Genomic DNA, 23,749 nt, shown 5'->3' with positions numbered 1-23,749 from the left:
TTTTTTTTTTTTTTTTTAATTTGCCAAGAGAAAAAACTTGCATGGAGTTAAGTCATTGTTCCTCCCACCCCCTTTTTTTTTCTAGATGGCAAGATTTTTCAGGAAAAGGTCCAGTCGATCAAGTACCTGAGAAATTCCAGCATTGGTGGAAAATCAGTTGACAGTCCATCTCTAACTACAAGTCCAGCTGGATTTACTGCTTCGCCACTGGGAGGTAAAATACTTATATTACATACCTGCTGCTAGAAAAGCATATGCTCAATTTCTGGGTTTGGCGATGAAGCAAAGGAAAAGACTGCAACTGTTTATAGAGATGGAACTTAGGTGAGTGGTGGCAAAGTTGGCTTAAATTCAGTCCACTGGTGCAAAATAACTAAGATTGTATCAGTGTTTTATAACTTGAGCATGATGAGAAATGATTGTGGCCATTTTAAATTTAGTATAAAATACAAAATCAGCATTTGATTATGCAGTGAGTTCGATAATACACTTTCTGTAGCCGAGATAAAGTAGCTAAACCTATTAGGAGCAACTTATTCCAGGTATATCCCAAATTGTGTGACTTAGATGACCAGCAAGTTACTTGCCTAAGAGAGAATTGTCAGGGTTTTTTATTACAGTACACTATTCCAGTTGAGCTTTAAAATGTAAAAAGTCTGTGGTCAGTGATATTTTATTCTCTTCATATGAGTGCTAAACATACTATAGTTATGCAAAGGAGATTGGATAGGGGCTAGTTAATAACCCTCCACCCCTTCCCAACATATCTTATGCTACTGTTGTGATTTCAATGCAACATTTCGGCATAAAGAGTACAAATTAGTAATTTTCTCACTTTCCAACAAATCGTAAGTCACTCCAGCAAAAAATTAAGTGCCCACTTTTATTAACCAGTATGGAAGAAGTGCTCTAGACTTCTGGAATATTAAAATGTAGTCTTTCAATGTATATTACGTGCATTTTCAAACAAATCATCGCTGGATCAAAATTTTAAAGTTGGATTAAAAAAAGTCTTGCAATGGAACTTAACTATGAAGTTAATATACATCCAAAATGAGGTAAAATCATTGGCTAAAACTGTAGGATCCAAACAATTTAGGCAACATGTATGAGATAGACGTGATTTGCTTCCATTTCTCACTTCCTATTTGTGACTGTTGCAATTTCTGTAATATAAAACCCACAGCACGGCATACCTGAACAATAATACATTTTGCAGTTAATGTTGAATTAGTTCTTCCCTAGTGAAAAGCGTATTACAAGTTAGCTCTTCAAATGTTATGTACCTGCTAGATTGAGACTTGACTGTCTAAAAAGAGAAAAAGTGATACGTCTTTCACTTTGCTTCGAGCCATGTCATGAAATGTTGCAATCTCCTCAAGTTTTTTTGTTTTGCACTAATGCGTCATTTTATGCTCTCTTACGTGAGGTCCTAAACAATTACAAATTATAGTTCAGTACAAGTTTTTTCTTAAATAAAGAAATGTTATCCATTCGTCTGTCACAGATGAATGTTACAGACAGGTCTTCGTCAGATAGTTGCAAAAATATGTGATATTCGTGAGGGCTGCGCATTTTCATTTGCATCTCTGATTTTAGCTGCAAGATGTTTAAAACCACCTAAGCAACCAGCTCTGTACTGACTGCTGGAGGGAATTCATTTGTATCTATTTCAGCAAGTGTCAGACAGGGCTTAGGAATGCATTCCTAATATGCTGACTTTGGACAAAAGTATTAGCTGGGGTATCATTCTGAAACCTTTTTGGTCAAATTGCATCTCTTTTGATGATAGAAATATTGCGTTAGATACTCAGATCTAACATCCTTTTATGAAGATTGTAGTATCCTAGCACAACAATATTTTGTGCAATAGTTGCTGATAGTCCTTCAAATACTTAACTTCTACATTTAAAAATTGATTTTTCTGCAAATACAGAGTGGAAAGAAGGCTCACAGATTCCAAAGAGGAGTAAAATATCCCAAATAAGACAAATTAAGATGAACTGGGAGTTAGTATACAGAAGTAGTTGAAGATGCAATATTTATCTTTAGTTTACATTTATCATTCAGTAAAAGTAGACAGAGACTAATCCAGTTTTAGATATTCCATGTTTGTGCCTCTGAGATCAGAGTTGCGCCTTTAAATGTTAGCAATCTATATACACAACTTTACTTATTAAGCGTTGACCATATTCAGGCACTTAATCTTTTAGGGAATTTTTTTTTTTATTTAAAGCTTTAGTCATGAGTATGTTCAGGGTTTTATTGCCAACTGACTTAACTGAAGGGATCAGACATAACAGAGCATACCTTGTAGAATCTGCTATTTAAGTGGTTATATCTTTAAATCAAAACAAAATTAGGACCAAAAAAAAACCATTCTGCTTTGTGAAAATTAACTTGTATATACATTATTTTATTGCCATATTCTGTAACTCATGTAAACTGAATATTCTATCTTTGAAATCAAATGTCTTAGTAGTTGAGCAAACTTTATGGGCTGCTATGCCAAATGAATGTGGTATCTGTTCATAGTTGATTTAATGTTTGGGGTAAGGGGGAAACAGATTGTCAGTGTAATAAGCCAAAAGGCACATTACTTTGTGCATTTTGTGGATATGTTAGTCGGTGGTGAAACAGAACATTAACATTCTAATGTGGTTTCTAATGCAAAATAGTTGCTAAGAGTATTTTGTGTTCTCTTCCCCAGGAAACATTATTTCCAAGATTAGCATACCACAGATAATACTCTCTCAGGCACTTCAAAGGCGTTGCAAAAGCCTACCAGCATCTCCTACGTCCTCACCACAAGTGCATCCAAAAAGGCTACCTGGGAACTTGGGTAGAAGTATTGATGACTTGCAGGAAGTTCGGGAGAGTGACTCTGTTGATCCACAGGAAAAAAATATTTTTGTGGAAAGCTCTGATCCATTAAAAAGGATACAGGAGGAATTCTTTGTCAGCAGCTGTGAGTCTGCGAAAACAGTTTGTGACTCAGAATTAACATCTGCTGAAGCATTGGTTGACATTTCAAAAGAAGAACTAGAATTATCTGAGAACAAAGAGCTAAATGCAGAACTGAAAAGTAATGAGAATGGTGCTGCAGTTGAATCACTGTTGTGCCGTCCTGACAATCTGAAGGGGCTGCCTTCATTTCAGAAGAGTCAAAATAATTTTGCTGGCTTGGGTCTAGCATTTTCTGCTCAGAGTGGATCATCCTCCGTTGCTTGCTGGCCAAGCCTTGCTGATAGGAGTGCACTTCCTGAAGACTGGGAAAGTCTTACGTTCTCTTCAGTTAGTGAACAGACCTTTGAAAGATCTGAAAGACCTGATTATAGGTATGCATACTTTGTTTTTTAAAGAAACCTACAATACCTCAACATTCCAGAAATAATTCTAATAGTACATGCATCTGACGAAGTGGGTATTCACCCACGAAAGCTCATGCTCCAAAACGTCTGTTAGTCTATAAGGTGCCACAGGACTCTTTGCTGCTCTAATAGTACAGTAATTTCTGCCATAATATAGAGAATAGTTTCTCATTGGCTTGACAAATATTTTGTGGTTCTTGCTCTGGACTACATATTTTGTTAAAAAAAAAAAAAAATAGCTAAAGTGTGAAATGTAGTGTTGATCTGTAGTGAAAGCTTGGAAATATATTCATTTAAACTAGTAGTATGCTAGAAAATTGCTCTTGTTTCAAATTCCACATTATTTAGCTAATCCCAACCTTGAAGGGTTAACTGTTTGTGTGATGCCTAGCACAGTGGGGCCTTGAACTTGACTGAAACCTTTGGACACTACTGTAATACAAATAACTCTGCTCATGTTGCCCTCTACTGACCGCAGTCAAGAATTAAGCCCTAAAAAAGGAAGAAGAGAAGAGCGGTGGGAAGAGTTTGGGGAAATACCTTTGTCAGACAGTCATTAGTCTGACCTTTGTCTAGCTATACTGAAAAAAGGACAGGAGACACTTGATATGGCTTTAATCATGCCACAACTTTTATTATTAGATATCTGGGACTACCCAGCAGATAAACATGTACAGTGCAGATATCCTCCTGTTATTTCGATATCTACTCAAGGCAGTTCTGCCAGCCCCTTTCTTTCCATCCAGGTTCCCCAGCCAACCCATTTCTGGGACCTTGAAGGAGGGCTAAGGTGGGCTATAAGAAAAGGGGAGTTGGCTCCCTGCCAGACTAGTCTTGGGAGCCCCGAGCCTCCCCATTCCACTCCTTTAACCAGCACTTCTTCCCTTTTTAAGTTCTTTACCAAGCAGTTTATCCAGTCACTATACACTTCTCTTCCCCCCTGCCCCCCGCCATGGAATACCTGCACTGAACATCTGCCCCACACTTACATAATGATTTGCAAGATATAGCCTAACTCCCTTCACTCACCATAACAAAGCCCCCTAAAAGGGGGTGGCTTCACCTGCTTTTTGGAAAAAGAGGCTTCTCGTGCCCAGGTTTGCCCCATTTCAATCACTCAGCCTTTCCAGAAGATGAATCAGCATCACTATGCTGACCCATTCCCCCTTTTGAAGCAGCATTTGAGCCACTCCCACCCCCCTGTAAAGCACTGTTCCTTCTTGCTTGGCAAGCTGGACAACACCTCTTTCCCCTGTGGTCATTTTCCCCCTGCAGGTAACCTGTAATGGTATTTATACGCACCTATGGTTTATAGGCAATTCGATATAGTAATAGCACATTTTCCTCTTTGTTTTCAGATCCACAGAAGATTGCCTTGTGCTTGTATGCTGTGGATTGTATGACCTCTTGCGTGGCGTTCTTTTAATCCTGCCAGATATCATGCTAGAAGATGTGATAGACAAACTTATTCAGCCTGACACTCTTATTGTTCTTGTGAACCATCCATCTCCTCTCATACAAGAAGGAGTCATTAAAGTAGGAATATATACAGTCTAAATGTTTACAACTTAGATAAGCCTATAAACTAGCTCACTTGAATATATCCAAAGTTTGGTCTAAGATGTTCTTTATATGCAGATTGTTAGCAAAAATAAGATTGACTTCTTTATTATATTCCCCTAGTTTTATCTCCACAAAGCCTTTTTAAAACTAGTTGATTATATCTAGATGTTTGATAATTTCTTCATAAAAAGTATCTTTTCAATTGATAGTTAAACTATAGAATTTATATAAACTAGAGATAATAGAAGAAATCAAATCCTATGATGGAAGCAAATAGCTCATAAAAATGGGAATAACATGGTAGAAAAATAAATGACCATCCTTCAGTACGGGTAGTGCATCATACAAAAATTATTTCCTCCAGTGTTTGCTTAGTCCTGAAATCCTTCCTCGAGATAGTTCCCATTGCAGTCAGTGTGACTTTTGCCTGGGTATTAACTTAAACTGACTGTGAGTTTTATCTTGATTTTTGACAGTGTGTTTTTGTCCTTCTTATGAAAAGGGAAAACAGTTTGCAGTGAAGAATTTTGCTCTTGAGGCAGGGCCTACGGAGTAGCTTTGGCTTGTAGTTTTGAAGAGGAACTTCAAAGGTTTAGTTAAGAAGATTAGATGGATGGATGGATGGATAGATAGATAAATACAAAGTAAAACCACTTAAGTCACCAATCAGTAACAATTTAGCTAAAATGTGTAAAAAAATTTTAATATTATAAACTTTGTTCCATTTTTTCGTATAAATAAATCTATATTGATCACGACCTATGAGGAAAGACTGAAACAATTGGGTTTGTTTAGTCTGGAAAAGAGAAGAATGAGAGGGGACATAACAGTTTCAAGTACATAAAAGGTTGTGAGGAGGAGGAGGAAGAATTATTGTTCTTAACCTCTGAGGATAGGACAAGAAACAATGGGCTTAAATTGCAGCAAAGAAGGTTTAGGTTGGACATTAGGAAAAACTTCCTAAGTGTCAGGATGGTAAAGCACTGGAATAAATTGCCTAGGAGGGTTATAGAATCTCCATCATTGGAGATTTTTAAGAGGAGGTTAGACAGACACCTGTCAGGGATGGTCTAGATAATACTTAGTTCTGCCATGAGTGCAGGGGACTGGACTAGATGACTTCTGGAGGTCCTTTCCACTCCTATGATTCATTCAGGTCAGTGGAAAGTGCAAACACAATCAAAGGAAAGAATTTGTCACTTAATTTGGAATCTGAAAATGTTTAAATTTTCTTAACTCTTCCTTTCTGAATGGAACATGTTGCAAACAAGAATATTTAAACTTCCAAGGAAATGATGCATAAAAATATTTAATCTTGAATCAAAATTATGCATTTCTTTCTAGTTGTTGGATGCATATTTCAACAGAGCAACCAGGGAACAAAAGGAAAAATTTTTAAAGAATCGTGGCTTCTCCTTGTTAGCCAACCAGTTGTATCTTCATCAAGGAACTCAGGAACTTGTGGAGTGCTTTTTGGAAATGCTCTTTGGTCGATCTGTTGGTCTTGATGAAGAGTAAGTATTGCTTTTCTTCAGCATTCGGAAGATGCTCTGTTTTAGTTCAAGCAACGATATTGAGTTGTCTGCTCATGGCAAGGATATAATTCCATATAAGTCCCACCATATTTTCAACAGCAGACAGCCTTATAAACAGTTCCTCACCAAAAATGCTTCTGATTGCAAGTTTATTGGAACTCTAAAAACTCAGTTTCTCACTTTTCTCTTAATTACCAGAACATGGTGCACCTTCACTTGGCCTTTCATGAGAGTGAGCCCCATATCTTTGTTGAATATTGAAGCCTCTCTACATCCTTTGAACTTACCATAGCCTGTTTAGCCCTTGCCATTCTCCAGTCAGAGCCCATATAAAACTCTGGACAATGTTAACAACTCAAACTCCACCTTAGACCCCGCCTACCAAATTGTGACAACTAGCTAGAAAAAAAATTCTGTGCCAACTGCTACCCTAATCTACATCTGAATCAAAATCTCTAGATTTTCTTGAGTGTCATCTCCATAAATTGTACTACATCAGGGATCGGCATCCTTTGGCACGCGGCCCGTCAGGGTAAGCCTGCTGGCGAGCTGGGTCAGTTTGTTTACCTGCTGCATCCGCAGGTTCGGCCAGTCTCAGCTCCCACTGGCTGCAGTTCACCGCTCCAGGCCAATGAGGGCTGTGGGATGCAGCGTGGGAGCTGCAATCAGCCAAACCTGGGGGCATGGTGGGTAAACAAACCGGCCCAGCCTGCTAGGGGGCTAAAGGTTGCCAATCCTTGTACGACATCCTTGTACCACAAAGAGGAGGAATCCCACAGAAGCACTGCAGAAAGAGAGAATCTCACTTTAAGCAGGCCATTCTGCCAGAGCAGTGGGAAGTAATTTTTCTCTGAATAAATGGCTAGTCAGACCCTTCTGTTTAACACTGCAGAGATTTAATGATACAGAATGGAGAGTCAACATCCAGGTATAGCCAAAGGCCTACCATCTGCCCAATCAGGAAAAAGCTCTTGCTTCAATTGCCTACTATAGTGCAAGAGCAGTACTCACAGATTATTTCTTACATATACCAGAAGTTAACCACTTATGCTAATAGGAAGCTTAGAACCTGTCAGATGTCATACCAGCCCCAAGAAGGAAAGCAGACATCTCCTCAGAAAGGACTGAGGTGGATGAGGGTGAGACTTAGCCTTTTAGGAATCTGCTATGATGATTCAGAATATATTAGTAATGGTGTGGTACAATGATATATTTTTAATGGTAATTTAATTTCCTTTTCCATTATGTCATAGAAAGTCCTAATGTAAGGACTGTAATTCAGTTTATGGCTTCTGGAGTTGAGATGAACAAGAGGTATTCATCTTTGATGTAATTAGTTTCAGCAGTAATGAATACAGTGTATCAAAACCTCCTCTTGGTCAGTGGATTATTTTATTACAGCAAACTCATACCTCATTTCATGACAGTGGCACTGCAAGTTGCAATATTTTAGTATGGGAAATAGAATGAGTCATAAGAGAACCTTTGTGCCACTGGCTTTTAGTAAAAGCTGAAAGTCAGATTTTTCTGTTTATGAAATGTGTAGTGTAAACCTATTTGTAGTAGCTAAACTTCATTAATATCTCTTTTAGGGGTCTCATTTCCCTGTAAGCCTTCCAAGCATTTTTTGTAATTCTTATTACCATTAACAGATTAGATAAGCATTGACATGACATGAAATGCCATGGAAATCACTCCCATCCCCTGGCCAGTACATAACAGTTAACACAGAGACTCCCTAGTATGTATAATCTTCTTCGAGTGATTGCTCATATCCATTCCAATTAGGTGTGTCGCGCTGCGTGCACGGCCGTCGGAGAAACTTTTACCCTAGCAACACTCGGCGGGTCGGCTGGGCGCCCCCTGGAGTGGCGCCACCACGGCGCCGCATAAATACCCCAGCCGACCCTGGCCACCCCTCAGTTCCTTCTTACCGCCCGTGTCGGTCGTTGGAACAGTGGAGTGCAGTTAGCCTGACCTCCACATTTTCCCTAGCTACTCGCTAGTTTTATCGCTTTCTTTGTTACTTAATCGTTCTAGTTTACATAGTTATTAGTTTAGTAGTTTAGAGTTATAGTGTTAGTTGTATTTTTAGTTATAGTTTTTGCGGGGTCCTGGGGGCTCTTCCCCTACCCCCGCCCGGTACGAGCCATTGCCTGGCTCACCGGGCTTTAAGCAATGTCGGCCCTGCCATAGGCCATGCCGACAGGGATCCCCACGACTCCTGTCTAAGTGCCTCGGGGAATCGCACTTATCCTTCTAAGTGCCCCATTTGCAAGGCACTTAAGCCGCGCACGAAGAAGGAGCGGGACATTAGACTTAAGGCAGCTCCTCATGGAAGCGGCGCTAGCCCTCGCCACACGAGTACGAGCCAGCAAGCGGATGAGCCGCTCCCCTACGGCACCGTCCAGCACCGGTACCGCACACTAAAGGCTCCTCGGCACGGCCGCAGCACGACGCCGAAGGCAACTCCGCGCCGCTCCCTCTCTCTCCGAGGTCGAAGTCGGCTAAAGCCTCGGACGGGCTCCTCAACGCCTGCAAGCGCAGCCAAGGCAGAGACTGCTCCTAAGGCAGACCGCCCGGCACCGCACCCCGGTTGCGGCCCACCTAAACCGGCCCCGTTGACTCCAGCCCCACGAGGGGCCGTCGAGTCCGGCGCCTGGAAGCTCCCCGGCACCGGCCTGGCGGTCGAGCTGGCTTTGCCTTCGACACCGGAGACATTTCTCTGCGGCAAGAGACCTGATTGCCATGACGGAGCCGGCACCCCATGCCCCTCCGGCACCGCCAGTGCCTCGTGACCCTCTCCAAGGGCAAGCCGCTCTTATCAGGCCGCCCTCTGTCACCTTGTTCGGACGGCAACCGCTCGCAGGTCTCGATTCCCGCCGCTCCTCTCACACATCTCGGCACCGCTCGCTCCGGCACCGCTCCAATCCGCCCACAGCGTTCGCCACAGGCACGACAATCACGCAAGCTCCGCTCCCGCTCCAGCGCACCGCTCAACCTCACGCGGCACCGTCCGCCTCACCAGGCACGGGCGCCGGTCCGTCAACTCGCTCCCATCCCGCTACCGCACGCACCGGTCGAGCTCCCGGCACCACCACAGGGACCGTCCTTCCGGAGCAGATCTCGCCACAGAGGGCTCGAGGTCCCGGTCGACCTCCCGGCACCGAGCCGGTCGCAGGTCCCGGTCCGGCTCCCGGGTACCGCTACCCGTACCGGCACCGGTCCCCAAGACCCAGAGCTGCGAGTCTATTGGCACTTCAGTGCCCACCGTTTGCTGCCCCTCCGTGCCGTCCGGACAGAGTCTGCTCCTCAGGCAGGTAGCTACTATGGCCGGACCGAGATACTGAGATGCCCACGGGACTTTTCAAAGACACACGTCCCCATGATGCAGGGCAGCAGCAGTGGTCCTTTTGGACACCCTGGGCATACCATCAAGCCCAGGGTGCTCCCTGGTCCGGCCCCTACTGCTCCTTCGGAACGCAGGGCGCAGAGCTACCATATCCCGCCCCCCCTCCGGACAGAGTCAGAGGAACATGTCATCCATCCTCCAGACTCCCTGGAGCATTCTGGAGCAAGAACCACCAGAGGACAGAGTGCCATCCAGGACCCTCTCATTCCGGGTATATCTTCCTCCTCTTCCCGGATGAGGCCGTGGCAGGGCTCTCTCTTCCTCGGGCCGCCGCCGATAGATTTAAGAGCCCACCAGGACCTCCTCCGTAGGGTGGCTCTTAACATCAACCTCCCGGTAGAGGAAGTGCCGGAGGTGACGATCCGGTAGTCAGCATCCTGGCCGCTGATACCCCGACGCGCGTGGCCCTGCCATTCTCAGGACATCCAGGCTACTACTGATACCTCTGGCAGTCTCCCGCCTCCATTCCGCCGACGGCAAAGGGGGTTGGAGAGGAGATACATGGTGCCCTCCCAGGGGTATGAACACTTGTATGTCGTCCACCCTCCCCCCTCCTCTTTAGTTGTCAATCAGTCAACGAGAGGGCGCCATGGTCAACAGGCGCCTGCCCAAAATCCAAGGAGGCTAGGCGGATGGACCTGCTGGGGCGTAAGTATACTCGGCAGGCCCTACAGCTCCGAGTGGCCAACCAGCAGGCCCTGTTAGCCGATACAACTAAACACCTGGGCGGAGGTTGCCCGCTTTACTGAGTTGCTGCCCCTGACTCGCGCCAGGAGTTTGCAGCTTTTGTAGAGGAAGGCAAGAAGGTTGGGCAGGACCTCTCTCCAAGCTTCCCTTGATGCGCGGCCGATTCGGCTGCCACGACTGTAGCCTCAGGCATCACAATGAGGCGAATTTCTGGCTCCAGGTCTCCAACTGCCACCGGAGCTGCAGTACACTATACAGGACTTACCCTTTGAGGGCCGGGGTTTGTTCTCGGACAAAACTGACCCTCGGCTGCAAGCCTAAAAGGACAACAGGGTCATCATTGAGGTCGCTCGGATGCACACCCCTGTGACCCAACGTAGACCCTTTAGGCCCCAACCCCCGCCCATACTTTCCGCCTCGAAACAGGCAGGACTTCACAGGAGCGCGAGGGCGGGGTGGGCGAGGCGCCAGTCCGGCCCCACGCGGGGCAGTCTCAAGGTCCCTCTAAGGCCCCACCAGGGCCAAGGGCAGCTTTTGAGAAGGTACGCCCGGGGACGGCGTACCAGACTCAGCACAGGATCCTTTTCCCCCCTTTTCCAACCGCCTTTCCTACTTCCTTCCGGCGTGGTCACAACTTACTTCCGACCTGTGGGTGCTACGCACGGTGAAGCAAGGATACCACCTCCAGTTTGCTTCATCCCCGCCTTTCCACCCCCCTTCCCGGCCCCTCTTCAGGGACCCCTCTCACGAGCAAATCCTCTGGCACGAGGTGCAGTCTCTCCTCGCCGCAGGAGCCATAGAGGAAGTTCCGCTACCCGAGAGGGGGAAGGGTTTTTACTCCCGCTATTTCCTCATTCCCAAATCCAAGGGAGGCCTCCGACCGATTCTAGACCTGCGGGGACTCAACAAGTGGCTGCTCAAGTTGAAATTCCGCATGGTCTCCCTGGGAACTATTATCCCGGTCTTGGATCCTGGAGACTGGTACGCCGCCCTCGACATGAAGGACGCGTACTTCCACATAGCCATTTTTCCCCCGCACAGGAAGTACCTTCGGTCACAGTCAACCAGCACCACTTTCAGTTCGCTGTCCTCCCCTTTGGCCTGTCTACGGCCCGAGGGTCTTTACAAAGTGCATGGCAGTCGTCGCCGCACACCTTCGCAGGCAGCAGATACATGTCTTCCCGTATCTGGACGACTGGCTCATCAAAGGCGGCCTCACAAGCCCAAGTCCGTCAGCACGTCTCCGTAATCACGGACCTTTCGCCCGATTGGGGACTCCTACTCAACATGGAGAAGTCCACGCTGGTCCAACGCAGAGGCTGGACTTCATAGGAGCGACCCTGGACTCCTCCCTCGCCAGAGCCTACTTGCCCCAGCCCGCTTCCAAACATCACATCCTCGATCATCCGGGCACTTGCAGCAGCTCATCTCACCTCAGCTCGCAACTGCCTCGCCTGCTGGGGGGCATATGGCCGCATGCACTTATGTCACCAAGTACGCCAGGCTCCGCATGCGGCCCTTTCAGACGTGGCTCCACTCGGTCTTCCGCCGAGCAGGGACCCATGGACGTCTGTCACGATCCCTCCGGATCCCCTCCGCTCCCTCGACTGGTGGCTGGACCCGTCCTGGTTTGTGCAGGGATGCCCTTTCATCCACAGCAGCAACCGTCACTAACCTTGCGACGACGACGCATATCCCTCGGCTGGGGGGCCCATCTAGGTCGCTTGAGGACCCAGGGCCGTTGGTCAGCCCAAGAGCTCACCCTCCACATAAATGTCCGGAGTTGAGAGCCGTTCGTCTAGCCTGCAGACATTCCAACAGCATCTTCGTGGCCGTTGTGTTTCGGTGTTTACGGACAACACAACGGCCATGTACTACATCAACAGGCAGGGGGGACCCGCTCGTCTCCCCTGTGTCAGGAGGCCATTCACTGTGGGACTTCTGTGTAGCCCACCAGGTGGACCTAGTAGCATCCTTCCTCCCGGGAGTCCGGAACACCCTGGCAGATCGCTGAGCAGGTCCTTCCTCTGCCACGAGTGGTCAATTCGGCCGGACATCATTTATTCCATCTTCCAGAGGTGGGGTTTCCCCTCGTAGACCTGTTCGCCTCCACTCGAACAGGAAGTGCCAGGAGTTCTGCTCATTCCAGGGCTCTCCCCCGGATCGATAACGGACGCGTTCCTTCTGCCTGGAACACCGCTCTGCTTTATGCCTTCCCTCCGTTTCAGGCGCCCCTGGAGTGGGCGCCACCCGGACGCCGATAAATACCCAGCTACGCTGGCCACACCTTCAGTTCTTCTGTGCCGGCTACTTCCACAGTGGGGAGGAGGGGTGGTGTGAATGGATAGAGCAACCCAAGATCTATCGTGGCGAGTGAGAACAACAGTACAAAGGTGAGTAACCGCTCTTTCTTACTTCGGAGTGATTTGCTGCATATCCATTCAGTTAGGGATCCAAGCCTTACCTAGGCGGAGGGGTCGTGAAGAACGGTGGCAGCCTGGGAGTCCGCCGCCTAACCAAAGCTGTGTCTGGCGTCTGTCTCGAGACTTGTTGACCAACGGGCATAGTGCGAGTGAAAGCTGGTGGACGCGGTATGACCAGGGAGTCGCAGTCACGGCAAAATCGTCTTGGACGAGGCACGGTGCGCCAAGGCAGGCCCCTGAGGACAGCTCGAGCCCTGGGTAGAGTGCGTCGTCAGGCGTCCGAGGGGAAATGAGCTAGCGCGTTAGCACGTGCTCTAATTACATAGGCCTGCTGACACTGGAGGAAATCCTCATGGGAGGAGACTGCCAGACCTTTCAGTCGGCACTCTCCGCACCGCCACAACAGAGCTGCGAGAACTTCGCGGAAGGGCGTGGTTCGTCCACATAGAAGCCAAGCGCCCTGCGCACACAAGGTGTTAGCGGCTGGAGTTTCCCGCGAGAAGACATGGGCTCGGAATTAGAAAACCGGGTGAGAAAGATGTTCTGGCTTAGCATGTGGAAGGCAGACACCACCTTAGGAGGAATGTCCGGTATGATGGTCGCAATAGTACTTTGTGCTTTATTGGAAGACAGATAGGAGGGTCTACAGTTGAAAGGGCTCTGATCTCGGAGAGCCCTTCTCGCCTGAGGTGACTTGCACATAAGAAGAGCGCCATCTCCATTGTCTAGGTATAAAAGAGGAGCGATGCAAGTCGCCGAGCGGCTCAAAGGCGGTAACATACAGTTGTTAGGACCAAGTTTAGGTCCCAGGCAGGGGGCAAGGGTGATGAGGGCGGTGTGGGAAGGTACCGCTCGCAGGGCTTAATCGAAGCGAGAGACTATTCGGGTGGAGAATATCGTAATACGTCCACCCTCTCCGGATGGAAGGTGAGATAGCTTGCAGTGCACTAAAGAGGAAGTCACCAGGCCCTGCTGCTTAAGGTGCCAGAGGTATCAGGTCATGGGGATTGTATGCCTCTAAATGGGAGAAGGGCACGTGCGATGCGCACCAAGCGCGAAAGTGCATCCATATTGGCTACATCACGTCCGAGCGGGTGGAGGGGCTTCTGCGACTAAAAGTGAGAATGCACTGCCTGGGTTGAGAACAGTGCGAATTCTAGTATCGGCTAGTCTGGTAAGCCGACCCGTCGAGTGTTGCTAGGGTAAAAGTTTCTCCGACGGCTGTGCACGCGGCGCGCACACACCTAACTGGAATGGATATGAGCAACACATCTCGAAGAACAACAGTTACAAAGGTGAGTAACCGTCTTTTTTTCAATAATTCAAAATTCAGTTGTGCATACTGTGATGATTTTAAGGACAGATGATGAATTCCTATTTGTTTCTATTTTAATAGATTTGACATGGAAGATGTAAAAAATGCTGGACTTTTTCAAAAATGGTGTGTCATTCCTGTTCTGGGACTTATAGAGAATTCTCTATATGACAACGTACTGCTGCATAATTCCTTCTGCCTTCTGCTACAAATCATGAATTCTTGCTCTAAAATGGCAGACATGCTGCTTGATAATGGTTTGCTGTATGTGCTGTGTAATACTTTAGCAGCCCTTAATGGTCTAGAAACAAAGTAAGTGTTGCATTACTTGAATATTTCAGATTTACTCTAAAAACAATTTCAAGTTCACACTAAATTATTTTAAGCATGATTTTATTTATATATAATATTCTTCTAATTATTTTTCAATGGGGTATGATTCTGAAATGAAAATCAGGCCCAGTGTATTTAATACCTTGCTTCACTTATGCTTAAGAGGCACTTCTTTTTGATAGCCTGTGTGTGCGCTTTCCTCTTCCAAAACAAACAGTCTCATACTTTTGTGTGTGTGTATGTAGGTCTAATTTAGGAAACTCTTGTAAAATCTCATTGGTCCATTTGAGAACTTGTTAAAGCAAGGAATGTAGGTTTTTCATTAGTTACCACATTTTTCAAGCTCTTCTTTTGAAAACTTACCTAGCAAAAAGTATTTTGTCCAGTTACCATGGCAATGACTTATTAATTTGGGAGGAGGGAGCAAGTGCTTAAATTCCATTGACTGATGGGATTTAGGCATGTGCCTAAGTGCCTTGTTGAATAGCGGTGGCATTATTCACCTAGTTTAAATTTAAGTATGTGCATAATTTCTTTTGCAGGCCATAATGTACAGATTTTATGGACTCTTTTATGACATTAACTTAGTTCTCTACTATTAATTATATCTGACTTTTTGTACAGAATTCTAGTATAAAGCATCTATTATAACTGGCACAAATACAGACAGATTTCTAGCTTGCTTGCTAGCATATATATACCTGCCCCTGGAAATTTCCACTACATTCATCTGACGAAGTGGGTATTCACCCACGAAAACTCATGATCCGAAATGTCTGTTAGTCTATAAGGTGCCACAGGATTCTCTGCTGCTTTTACAGATTCAGACTAACACGGCTACCCCTCTGATACTATTACAGCTCTAAATCACTCTTGTTTTTTCAGATAACTTGGTCATACATTTTTGTAATAAACATTTCGCAGTCTTAAATTCAGTTGAAGAAATTAAATATTGTACTTTAATTTGTACCCACAGCAATCGTCTCCTGGAGAGCCATAGTTGTACATTGGACCAATGGATAGTGCTATGTTTAGTTTTAAAGTAAATTTAGTCTTAAAATCTGTCTCATTCATCATGGCACTTCTTAAAACCTCGTTAATTTTCACTGTGTATTTGTCTAACATTTCCATTGTGCAATTCATCTGTAAATGGTAGCTAACAAATTTTGTTGGATTAGATGAGTTAAATAGCTAATCTACCTTCCAGTAAAATAAATGTACAAGTTGTGGTAGTGTCTGAGAGGTTTCGGTAGTCTTTGTATTTGAAAATTCTCTTTTTTGAAACGAACCAATGTTAGAAGATTTTAAAAATGGGACAGTCTGAATGCAAAACTGGAAGGCAGAAAAACATTCAAGAATCCTCCTGGCCTCTCTTTTTTTCCTCCTCCATATTGGATCTGACTTATTGTAGAGAGGACAAGGAATTTGGCTTGGCTAGCTGCTCTGGGGCTCATCCCGTTCCTTGCCCAGCTGGCTGTTATGTCTGCTATGCCGTGCATAGGCAAGGAGCCAGATGAGTTTACAGCAGAGAAGAGTCCTGGCTTCTGGGAGGTAGTGGCCACTATTGGCAAGGAGGATGCTGCTAAAAGCATACCTTTCAACTTACCAAGGCTCAACTGTTGGATGCAGTTTGTAACAAAGACCAAAAATAAGGGACACAAAACAAAATTATTCATATAGGAAATAAAAATTTGATTAATTTCTTTAGTATAAAGAACTTGTCATAGTTCTTCCATTTTGATGGAAATGATGATCAGCAATTAAACTAAGGGGGTCATTAAACTTGTGTAGAACATAAGAAACTTTGAGACTTAAATGGGCAATGTCCTTCACTGAAAGACAGAGATGGGACTAAAGAACTGAAAGTTAGGTATTTTCCTTGTCTCAGGCCATGATTCCCAGGTTGGGAAACCCAGATATAAGTCATACTATACTATGCAAATAAACATCAATCATGGACAAGAAGCAATAACATGCTACTAAAAATGTGACCGGTGGCTGACCTGCTGGAGCAACTAGACTGGGAAAGAGATGCAGTTTACATAGGAATAATCTGCTACTCCCATCCAAAAAATAGCTGCACTGTTCACGATCTAATAATGCACTAAGTTCACTCAAAAAAGTTGATATGTTTAAACATGTTCTACATACGTCCTTTTTGAAATCTAAGCAGAGGAGAAAGTAAAACTGTGTCCTCATGTGTTCAGTTACTATGGCGCAGAACAAATATTCAAAATTTTGAATGTTCAGTATAACACTAATTTATGGTTGCAGAACTGGAGAGAATGGTAGTATTTAAAGTTCAGTGATTTGAGAACTTCATAATTCTGATTTGTTCTTCATTAATGTAAAAGTAATTTGCTTTCAAGACCATTATATAGAACTTCATTCTTAACACTGGAATCTCTTCTGGAGCTTTTCGGGTGTCCACTTTTTCTGAACTAAAACATAGCTAATGTTGCCTTTGTGTCAACAGTTTATTTCCCTGTCTTCAACAGTATCAGATTAAGTGTGGCAGTGTTTGGATTTTGTAACATTATCTGTAAATTACTTTTCCTCCTACTAACCATACCAAGTACTGTGTTTAATTTTTCGTATTCATATGAAACGATCAGAATTAAAATGGCACTATTTGTAGTAATTATATCTGACTTTGTTTACAGCATTCCTTTGAATGACTACAAGCTACTTGTGTGTGATATACAACAATTGCTAGTAGCAGTCACAATTCATGCCTGCAGTTCCTTAGGTTCTCAGTATTTTCGTGTTATTGAGGACCTTATTGTACTACTGGGACATCTTCAAAACAATCAAAATGAGAAGACACGAAGTAAGTCATAAGCTTTCACTTCCCACAGGATTTGAAAATGTAACCGCTAACTTTTTCATAGATTGCACAGAGGATATTCCTATCGCAAAAAGGGCTAATTGTTAGTTGATGGGGTACCCGGTTGTGTACCTTATTTTCCTGTAAATGACCCTCATACAACAGTGGCTTAATTACAGTCCTAATCTGTGGTTTATAAACATGTACCAATAACTGGAGTTCTGCCTGAACATCTGAGGTAAAAGGCCTAGAATGGAATATTTGGAGTATTATGAAAATAGTGACAATATTCAAAGATTCTATGTAAGTTATTTCCATTTATAACTTTTAATAAATAAAATTATGAAGACATTAAAATTTGGTGGTTTTCCCAAAGAGAGAGGAGTCTTTGCTTTTATAATTGGTACTGTGACGTGCATTTATTATTGGGGTGGTTTTACAGTGACTTTCCCGGAAGTGTGTAGTTTTGAAATTTAAAAATATCTTGCCCTTTTTAATTTCCATCAGCGTCTCAAAAAATAAAAAAAAAAGCTTGTCACCTCTTTTTGAAACCAGTGTTGAAACGTGTTTTCAAAAGTTTTATAATGTGTGAAATCCTATTATTTTGGTGGTATAGAAATATATGTAAAGGATAAAATGATAATAAGAAACATGCTGACATTTCAGAAACTTATTTATGTAAACTACCTTGAGGAAAATGTCATGTGCTCATTGTTGCCTCTCATTTGTAGACATGGCAATTGCCCTGCAATTCAGAGTTCTTCAGGCAGCTATTGAATTAATAAAAGCTACAGCAAACCAAGACTCTCAGGATCTGGCTAACTCTTTACGTTTACCTGCTACCCATCATCATGCAATGTTTCAAAAACGTAAAAGCATTGCTGGTGAGTGATAAATTTTAATAGTATGTTGTGTTAGACAATTTTATAGCTTCTCCTGCCCTCGTTATGTGATGAAGCCAGTCATATTTTTCTACACTGGCACTCAATGAGACAGAGGTTGTAAAAGTGTGTATCTGTGTACTTGTGGTGTTGAGTTCCCTGCAACTTTACTTTTGGTACTACATGACCATTTCACCAATCAATATACTGCTGTATTTAGGAAACAAAAGTCTAATGCAAATAGGGTGACCAGATGTCCCAATTTTATAGGGACTGTCCTGATTTTTGGGTCTTTTTCTTATATGGGCTCTTATTACCCCCAATCTCCATTCTGATTTTTCACATTTGCTGCCTGATCACCCTAAGTGCAAATCCACCTGTGGAAAAAATGATGATTTAAGTTTTCTATGTTATGTCAGGTGAACAGAAGTGTAACTTTTTGTACAAATTTTGCATTCAGTAGGTGTGCAGGATAAGGGTTGCTTATATGTTGGAAGAAGGGAATGTAGCAATACTTTCTCCTTCACTTAACACTGCGTCATCCCTGAAGACTCCAGAGCCAAATTCAACTTTTTGAAATAATGAGTTAACAAACATACATATATAACCCTTCCCCCCCACATACACACCTTGCATTAAAATAACATTAAGATTACAAAGTCACAAAATAACAAAGATTACAGTGAAGTTAGAAAATGGCAGAATTAAGGTTGCCTATATAACTTGTCCTCCTTGCATTTTGATGGTCTTTAATTACATGATCACATACTACTTTTTTCCACAGGGTTATGTGATCATATAATTAAAGACTGCATCATAATGCATATGCAAAAAGGCAACTTTAATTCTGGCATTTCCTAACTTGAGCATGTGCCTTTGCAACCTTACGTTCTTTTTCATACAGTATTTGTATATAATTTCCTAATCTTCAAACACCCTGAAAAGCAATTGTCATGTAGTATCATATGAAGCCCCCGACTTGGGTCATGAACAGGGTTCTGATCTTTAAATCCAAAGTCTATACCTTAAGCTGACAGAGTAACTGATAGAGAATGAGAATTCCCTACTGCTATGTGGACCAGCTACTAGAGGGGGATGATAAACTAGGGCAAATTTTTAGGTTTCAAGTTCCTGATCCAAAGCATTTAGGTAGGAAAGCTTCTGAAAGAGTGTATGGTTTTTTAACATGGAAAAAAATGTTTTAAGAATGAGATTAAGGAAAACTAACTGAACTATTTTAACTGAAACTTTCACACACAAAAAATCCACTTGAGGTAGACACCTGGCATGCATAATTTCAGTTTGAACCATTCGTTTCATAAGAAAATAAATGCTGTAATGGAAAGTGTTATGCAACCTTAACTCTAGGTAGCTCTACCAGTTCAGGCTATAATACTTTGTGAATCATTTTTGTGAAATGCTTTTAGAGTCTTTGGCTGAAAGATGCTCTGTGAATCTAGATCATTATATTCAGCTGCATTTAAGATTTCACTGAAGACTATTAAATAAAAAACGGATGTGTGTTCTGTTAATTGTTTAAAACAAAGGTTCCATTGCAAAGAAAGGTTCCATTATTCCTCGTCTACCAAAACAACACTTCTATTCCTGCAGTCAACTTCTGATGCCCCCCTCCTTCAGTCTGTTATATCAGGAGCTGCCCCTCCAGTCCCTCACTGGATCCACTTCATATATGTTTCCTACAGAAGCAGGTGCAGTAGTGGTGGTCATGCCTACCAATTCATTGTGCAAAAACATTTCTCAGGAAATGTCTTGCAGGATTAGATAGGAAATAGATGCATCTATCAAAATAACTTCTGATAGATCAATATGAAATATGTTTTACCTTTTGAGAGCTGTTAACATCACTGATCTTAGGTCACATTGCTTAAAACCTACATTCTATAAGCATGCTAGTATAAGAACAATTAACTTTTCAATAACAGCAGTAATGTGGTAACATTATAAAAGTAGAGAAGTGAAACAGTGACTGTTCAGAAGCTGTTTTGTACAGTGAATATTCTGAGAAATTATATCATTTTGAAAACTCTAAAGAAAATAGATAATGTGATATAGTTTAAGATGAGTTCTTCATCAAATCTCTAAAGACTTTAATGCTCTGTAATTACATGAATTTTATATACATTTCTTTTTCAAGTGAAAAAACTCACACTTTTACAAATTTAAAGAAGAACCTGGACATTCCTTGTTCATTTTTAAAGAAATATATTTCAAATATTTTCCCTCATAACCGCAACCAATTTCCTTTCCTAGATGAGTTATTGGTGCATGCAATTAATTTACGATTGATATTTAATCTATTCATGAGGATATTATTGATATATTTCTCTATACTTAAAGATTCCAGGAAATTTTCTCTTGCTCAGTCTGACAAACTGGTGATGAAAATGCGTTTAGTAGCAAGTGATGAACTTAACATGATGATGCAGCGGAGAATGAGCCAAGAGAATCCTATTCGAGCCACTGAGAATGAGTTTATACAAAGGTTACAGAGACTCACTGTTCTAGCAGTTAACAGGTTCATTTATCAAGGTAGGAACATGGGGAAAAATATATGGTAACTATGCTTATAATGACCTCACAGCACATTAAGTGGTGGGGGCGGCTGTCTTGCTTTTTGGAAAAGGAGTGTGCCCTTTTAAGGACGAGAAAGTCAGGGAGAGACTTTCTGTTGCACTGCAGACCATGTCTGTGGGGATGCCGACTATTCCCTCCCCCGGGTGACCAACAGAGAGGGCAGGGACTACATAGGTCCATGCTGATGCAGGAAAAGCCTTCTTTTACCTGGATCAGGTGGAGCAGTACCCACCTTCCGTCCACAAAAGTAGTGAAATACTGGGTTTTTGTCAGGATCCGCTGCACTAGTTGCTACTTTCTTGGGGATCTGGGAAGAAATTTTCCCTTCGCTGCCAGATTGGCCAAGGCAAAGTGGATTTTTTTTTGCCTTCCCCGCAGTGGGTTTTGGGGGGAGGAGGGGGAGCTTAATTGGGATGAACATGAAATGGGAGTTAAGCTATGATGTGGCAACTTACTATGTAACATGCAGTGGATGTCCAGTGTAGGTACTCCATAGGGAGGGGATACAGTGATCAGATAAAATGGATTGGTAAAGGATTTAAAGGGGGTATCCTTCAAAGGAGTGGAAATGCAGGAAAGGGGATTTTGAGCTCCTATGTGTGATATGGCATGAAGCCAATCTCCCTCTCCTTTATAGCTCCCTCCATTTGAGGGAGGCAGGAATTTTGAGGTCCCAGCAGTCCATTGGCTGGGGACCGGGATGGTTAAGCAGGAAGGCAGATGGAAGGCTCCCTCTCACCCCTGCAAGTATATATGTAAATGATTAAGCAACTTACCTGCACTGTGCACTTGTATCTGCCAGGTCCTCCCAGTCATATAAGAATAAAGTTGTTGCTTAATTAAACTACATCCAGTATCTCCTGTCCTCCTTCCAGCATAGCCGGGCAAAGGGTTGTTTTATATTTATTGTTGCCTGACAGGCTAATGTTTTGTTACATTAAAAATGTATTCATGTTTTTAATGTGTTGTGGGTATGAAGAGTGGAGTTTATTCGGTGTTCTGACTCTCTCAGAATTTGGATTAATGTTGTTTTTTTTGTTTTGTTTTATTATTTTAAAATTTATCCTCACCACTGGTTCTTAGTTTTTGCTTCTTGTCTTAAATACTTGACAGATTGGATCTAATTTTTTTCACTGAACTGGACCAGTTCATGTGAGAAATATCTAATTCTAATTAATTCTAAGGCAAGGGGGAGCTTTTCTAGTTTGCCTCTCACCTTTGAGATTATTAGGTACAGAAATGTAGGTCAGATTTAGAACTCTTCTATAATAATGCATACCTGATAATATTTGCAACTTTTAAAAATAACTTGCCTAATTTTTATAAATTTCACAGATCTATTGAGGAGAGGGATAACTCAGTGCTTTGAGCATTGGCCTGCTAGCCCCAGGGTTGTGAGCTCAATCCTCGAGGGGGCCATTTAGGGATTGGGGCAAAAAATCTGTCTGGGGATTGGTCCTGCTTTGAGCAGGGGGTTGGACTAGGTGACCTCCTGAGGTTCCTTCCAACTCTGAGATTCTATGATTTTTATTGCACATCTCACCCACTCCACTTCATGCATTTGTTCCACCACCCACTTTCATTCAATTTGTAGTCTTTTTATATACTGACTTTCACTCCACACCTACTCCTTTTCCAATTGTAGAACTGTAGGCCTATACATTCCCTTTGCATACATATAGCTACTCATTCTCCCCATCCATCTTCCCAATGCTTCATCCATCCATTCCATATGTACCCATACCTGCCAACTCTGAGATTTTCCCTGTAGACTATGGGTCTGTGGAAATTCTGTATGACTGTCCTTTCCCATTTCCCTATGTCCCTACAGCCATGTGCTTCCCCCAATTTACCTCACATTCCAGGTCTTGACTCCCCCACCTTCTCATAAGTCTTTTGAGGGGCAGAGGGTCTCCCCCACTTCAACTCCTGCTGGTTTCAGGGGGTGGGAGTTTGCCAAGCAGGGCTTGTGATGCTTTTTAGGGCAGCCATGTCTGAGAGTCACCTTGTTACCAACTGCCTCCAATTTGAGGAACTCCTTGCTTGTGCTAGCAGAGCATTAGCCTCTTAACACAACCAGCCTGTCAGCCACTCAGGCACTGTCTTCTGAACTGTACCAGCCCTGTTTTTTGTCTTGCTGGATGACAATAAATGTACCCTAGCCCTGAGTCCCTTCTGTGGTATCCGGCCCTTGAACACTGGATACCTACAAATCTCAGATCCTCTCTTTCCAAAGGAACAGTATACCACAGTTCACCAGTTTTATCTTAGACCACTGCTCTAGTATTACACACAGGACTTGAGTTCAATTATAAAACAAAAGGAAACTTATTAAAGAGGGAAATAGAGATTCAGATAAGAAATAGTGTGAGAGATCTTACAACTTCGGTTTAGATATAACCAGTTGTTAACAGGCGTTCTAAAACTTAAATTTAACTAACTGCAGGTTATCCTCCTGTCCTGAGAAGTTTCTCACCATGTTGTCTCCAGTGTTTTCAGTCAAGTCTAGTTGAGATCCCTTTTTCATGAAGCCAGCTTGTTGTCAATTTACTTCCTTGGTGAAAGATGCCTGTCTCTCTTTGTACCACCGAATATATCGGATCAGACCTCTGGTGTTCACGTCAAGATATGGTCCCCCTCTTGCTGTTTGCTTCTTCCTATTAGTTTTGTTCTGAAGTCTCTGCCAGCTTTTCATTAGATTTTTAAGGAAAATACTAATGGACTCCTATTGTATGACATACAATACACCAAGTGTTCTCCTCCACCTCCCCCACCACACACCCTTCAGATAAGTGTCCCGCATCCCC

At 43.3% G+C, this 23,749-nt stretch overlaps 1 protein-coding gene across 3 annotated transcripts in view; it reads left to right on the top strand.

Moving 5' to 3' along the window:
• LYST (lysosomal trafficking regulator) overlaps positions 1-23,749 on the top strand; it is a 206,175-nt gene that overhangs the window by 115,794 nt on the left and 66,632 nt on the right. For all 3 annotated transcript variants that reach the window (XM_075064170.1, XM_075064168.1, XM_075064169.1), the window contains 8 exons: positions 86-214; positions 2,711-3,338; positions 4,730-4,907; positions 6,279-6,448; positions 14,388-14,618; positions 17,303-17,469; positions 18,198-18,350; positions 20,706-20,897. In XM_075064170.1, the coding sequence (XP_074920271.1) occupies positions 86-214; positions 2,711-3,338; positions 4,730-4,907; positions 6,279-6,448; positions 14,388-14,618; positions 17,303-17,469; positions 18,198-18,350; positions 20,706-20,897 (1,848 nt within the window). The remainder of the gene's footprint in view (positions 1-85; positions 215-2,710; positions 3,339-4,729; positions 4,908-6,278; positions 6,449-14,387; positions 14,619-17,302; positions 17,470-18,197; positions 18,351-20,705; positions 20,898-23,749) is intronic.

The sequence above is a fragment of the Chelonoidis abingdonii genome, chromosome 3, assembly GCF_003597395.2.
Source record: "Chelonoidis abingdonii isolate Lonesome George chromosome 3, CheloAbing_2.0, whole genome shotgun sequence".
NCBI lineage: Eukaryota > Metazoa > Chordata > Testudines > Testudinidae > Chelonoidis > Chelonoidis abingdonii.
Note: the sequence above shows the minus strand (reverse complement) of the source record. Positions and strands in the feature narration are given on the sequence as shown.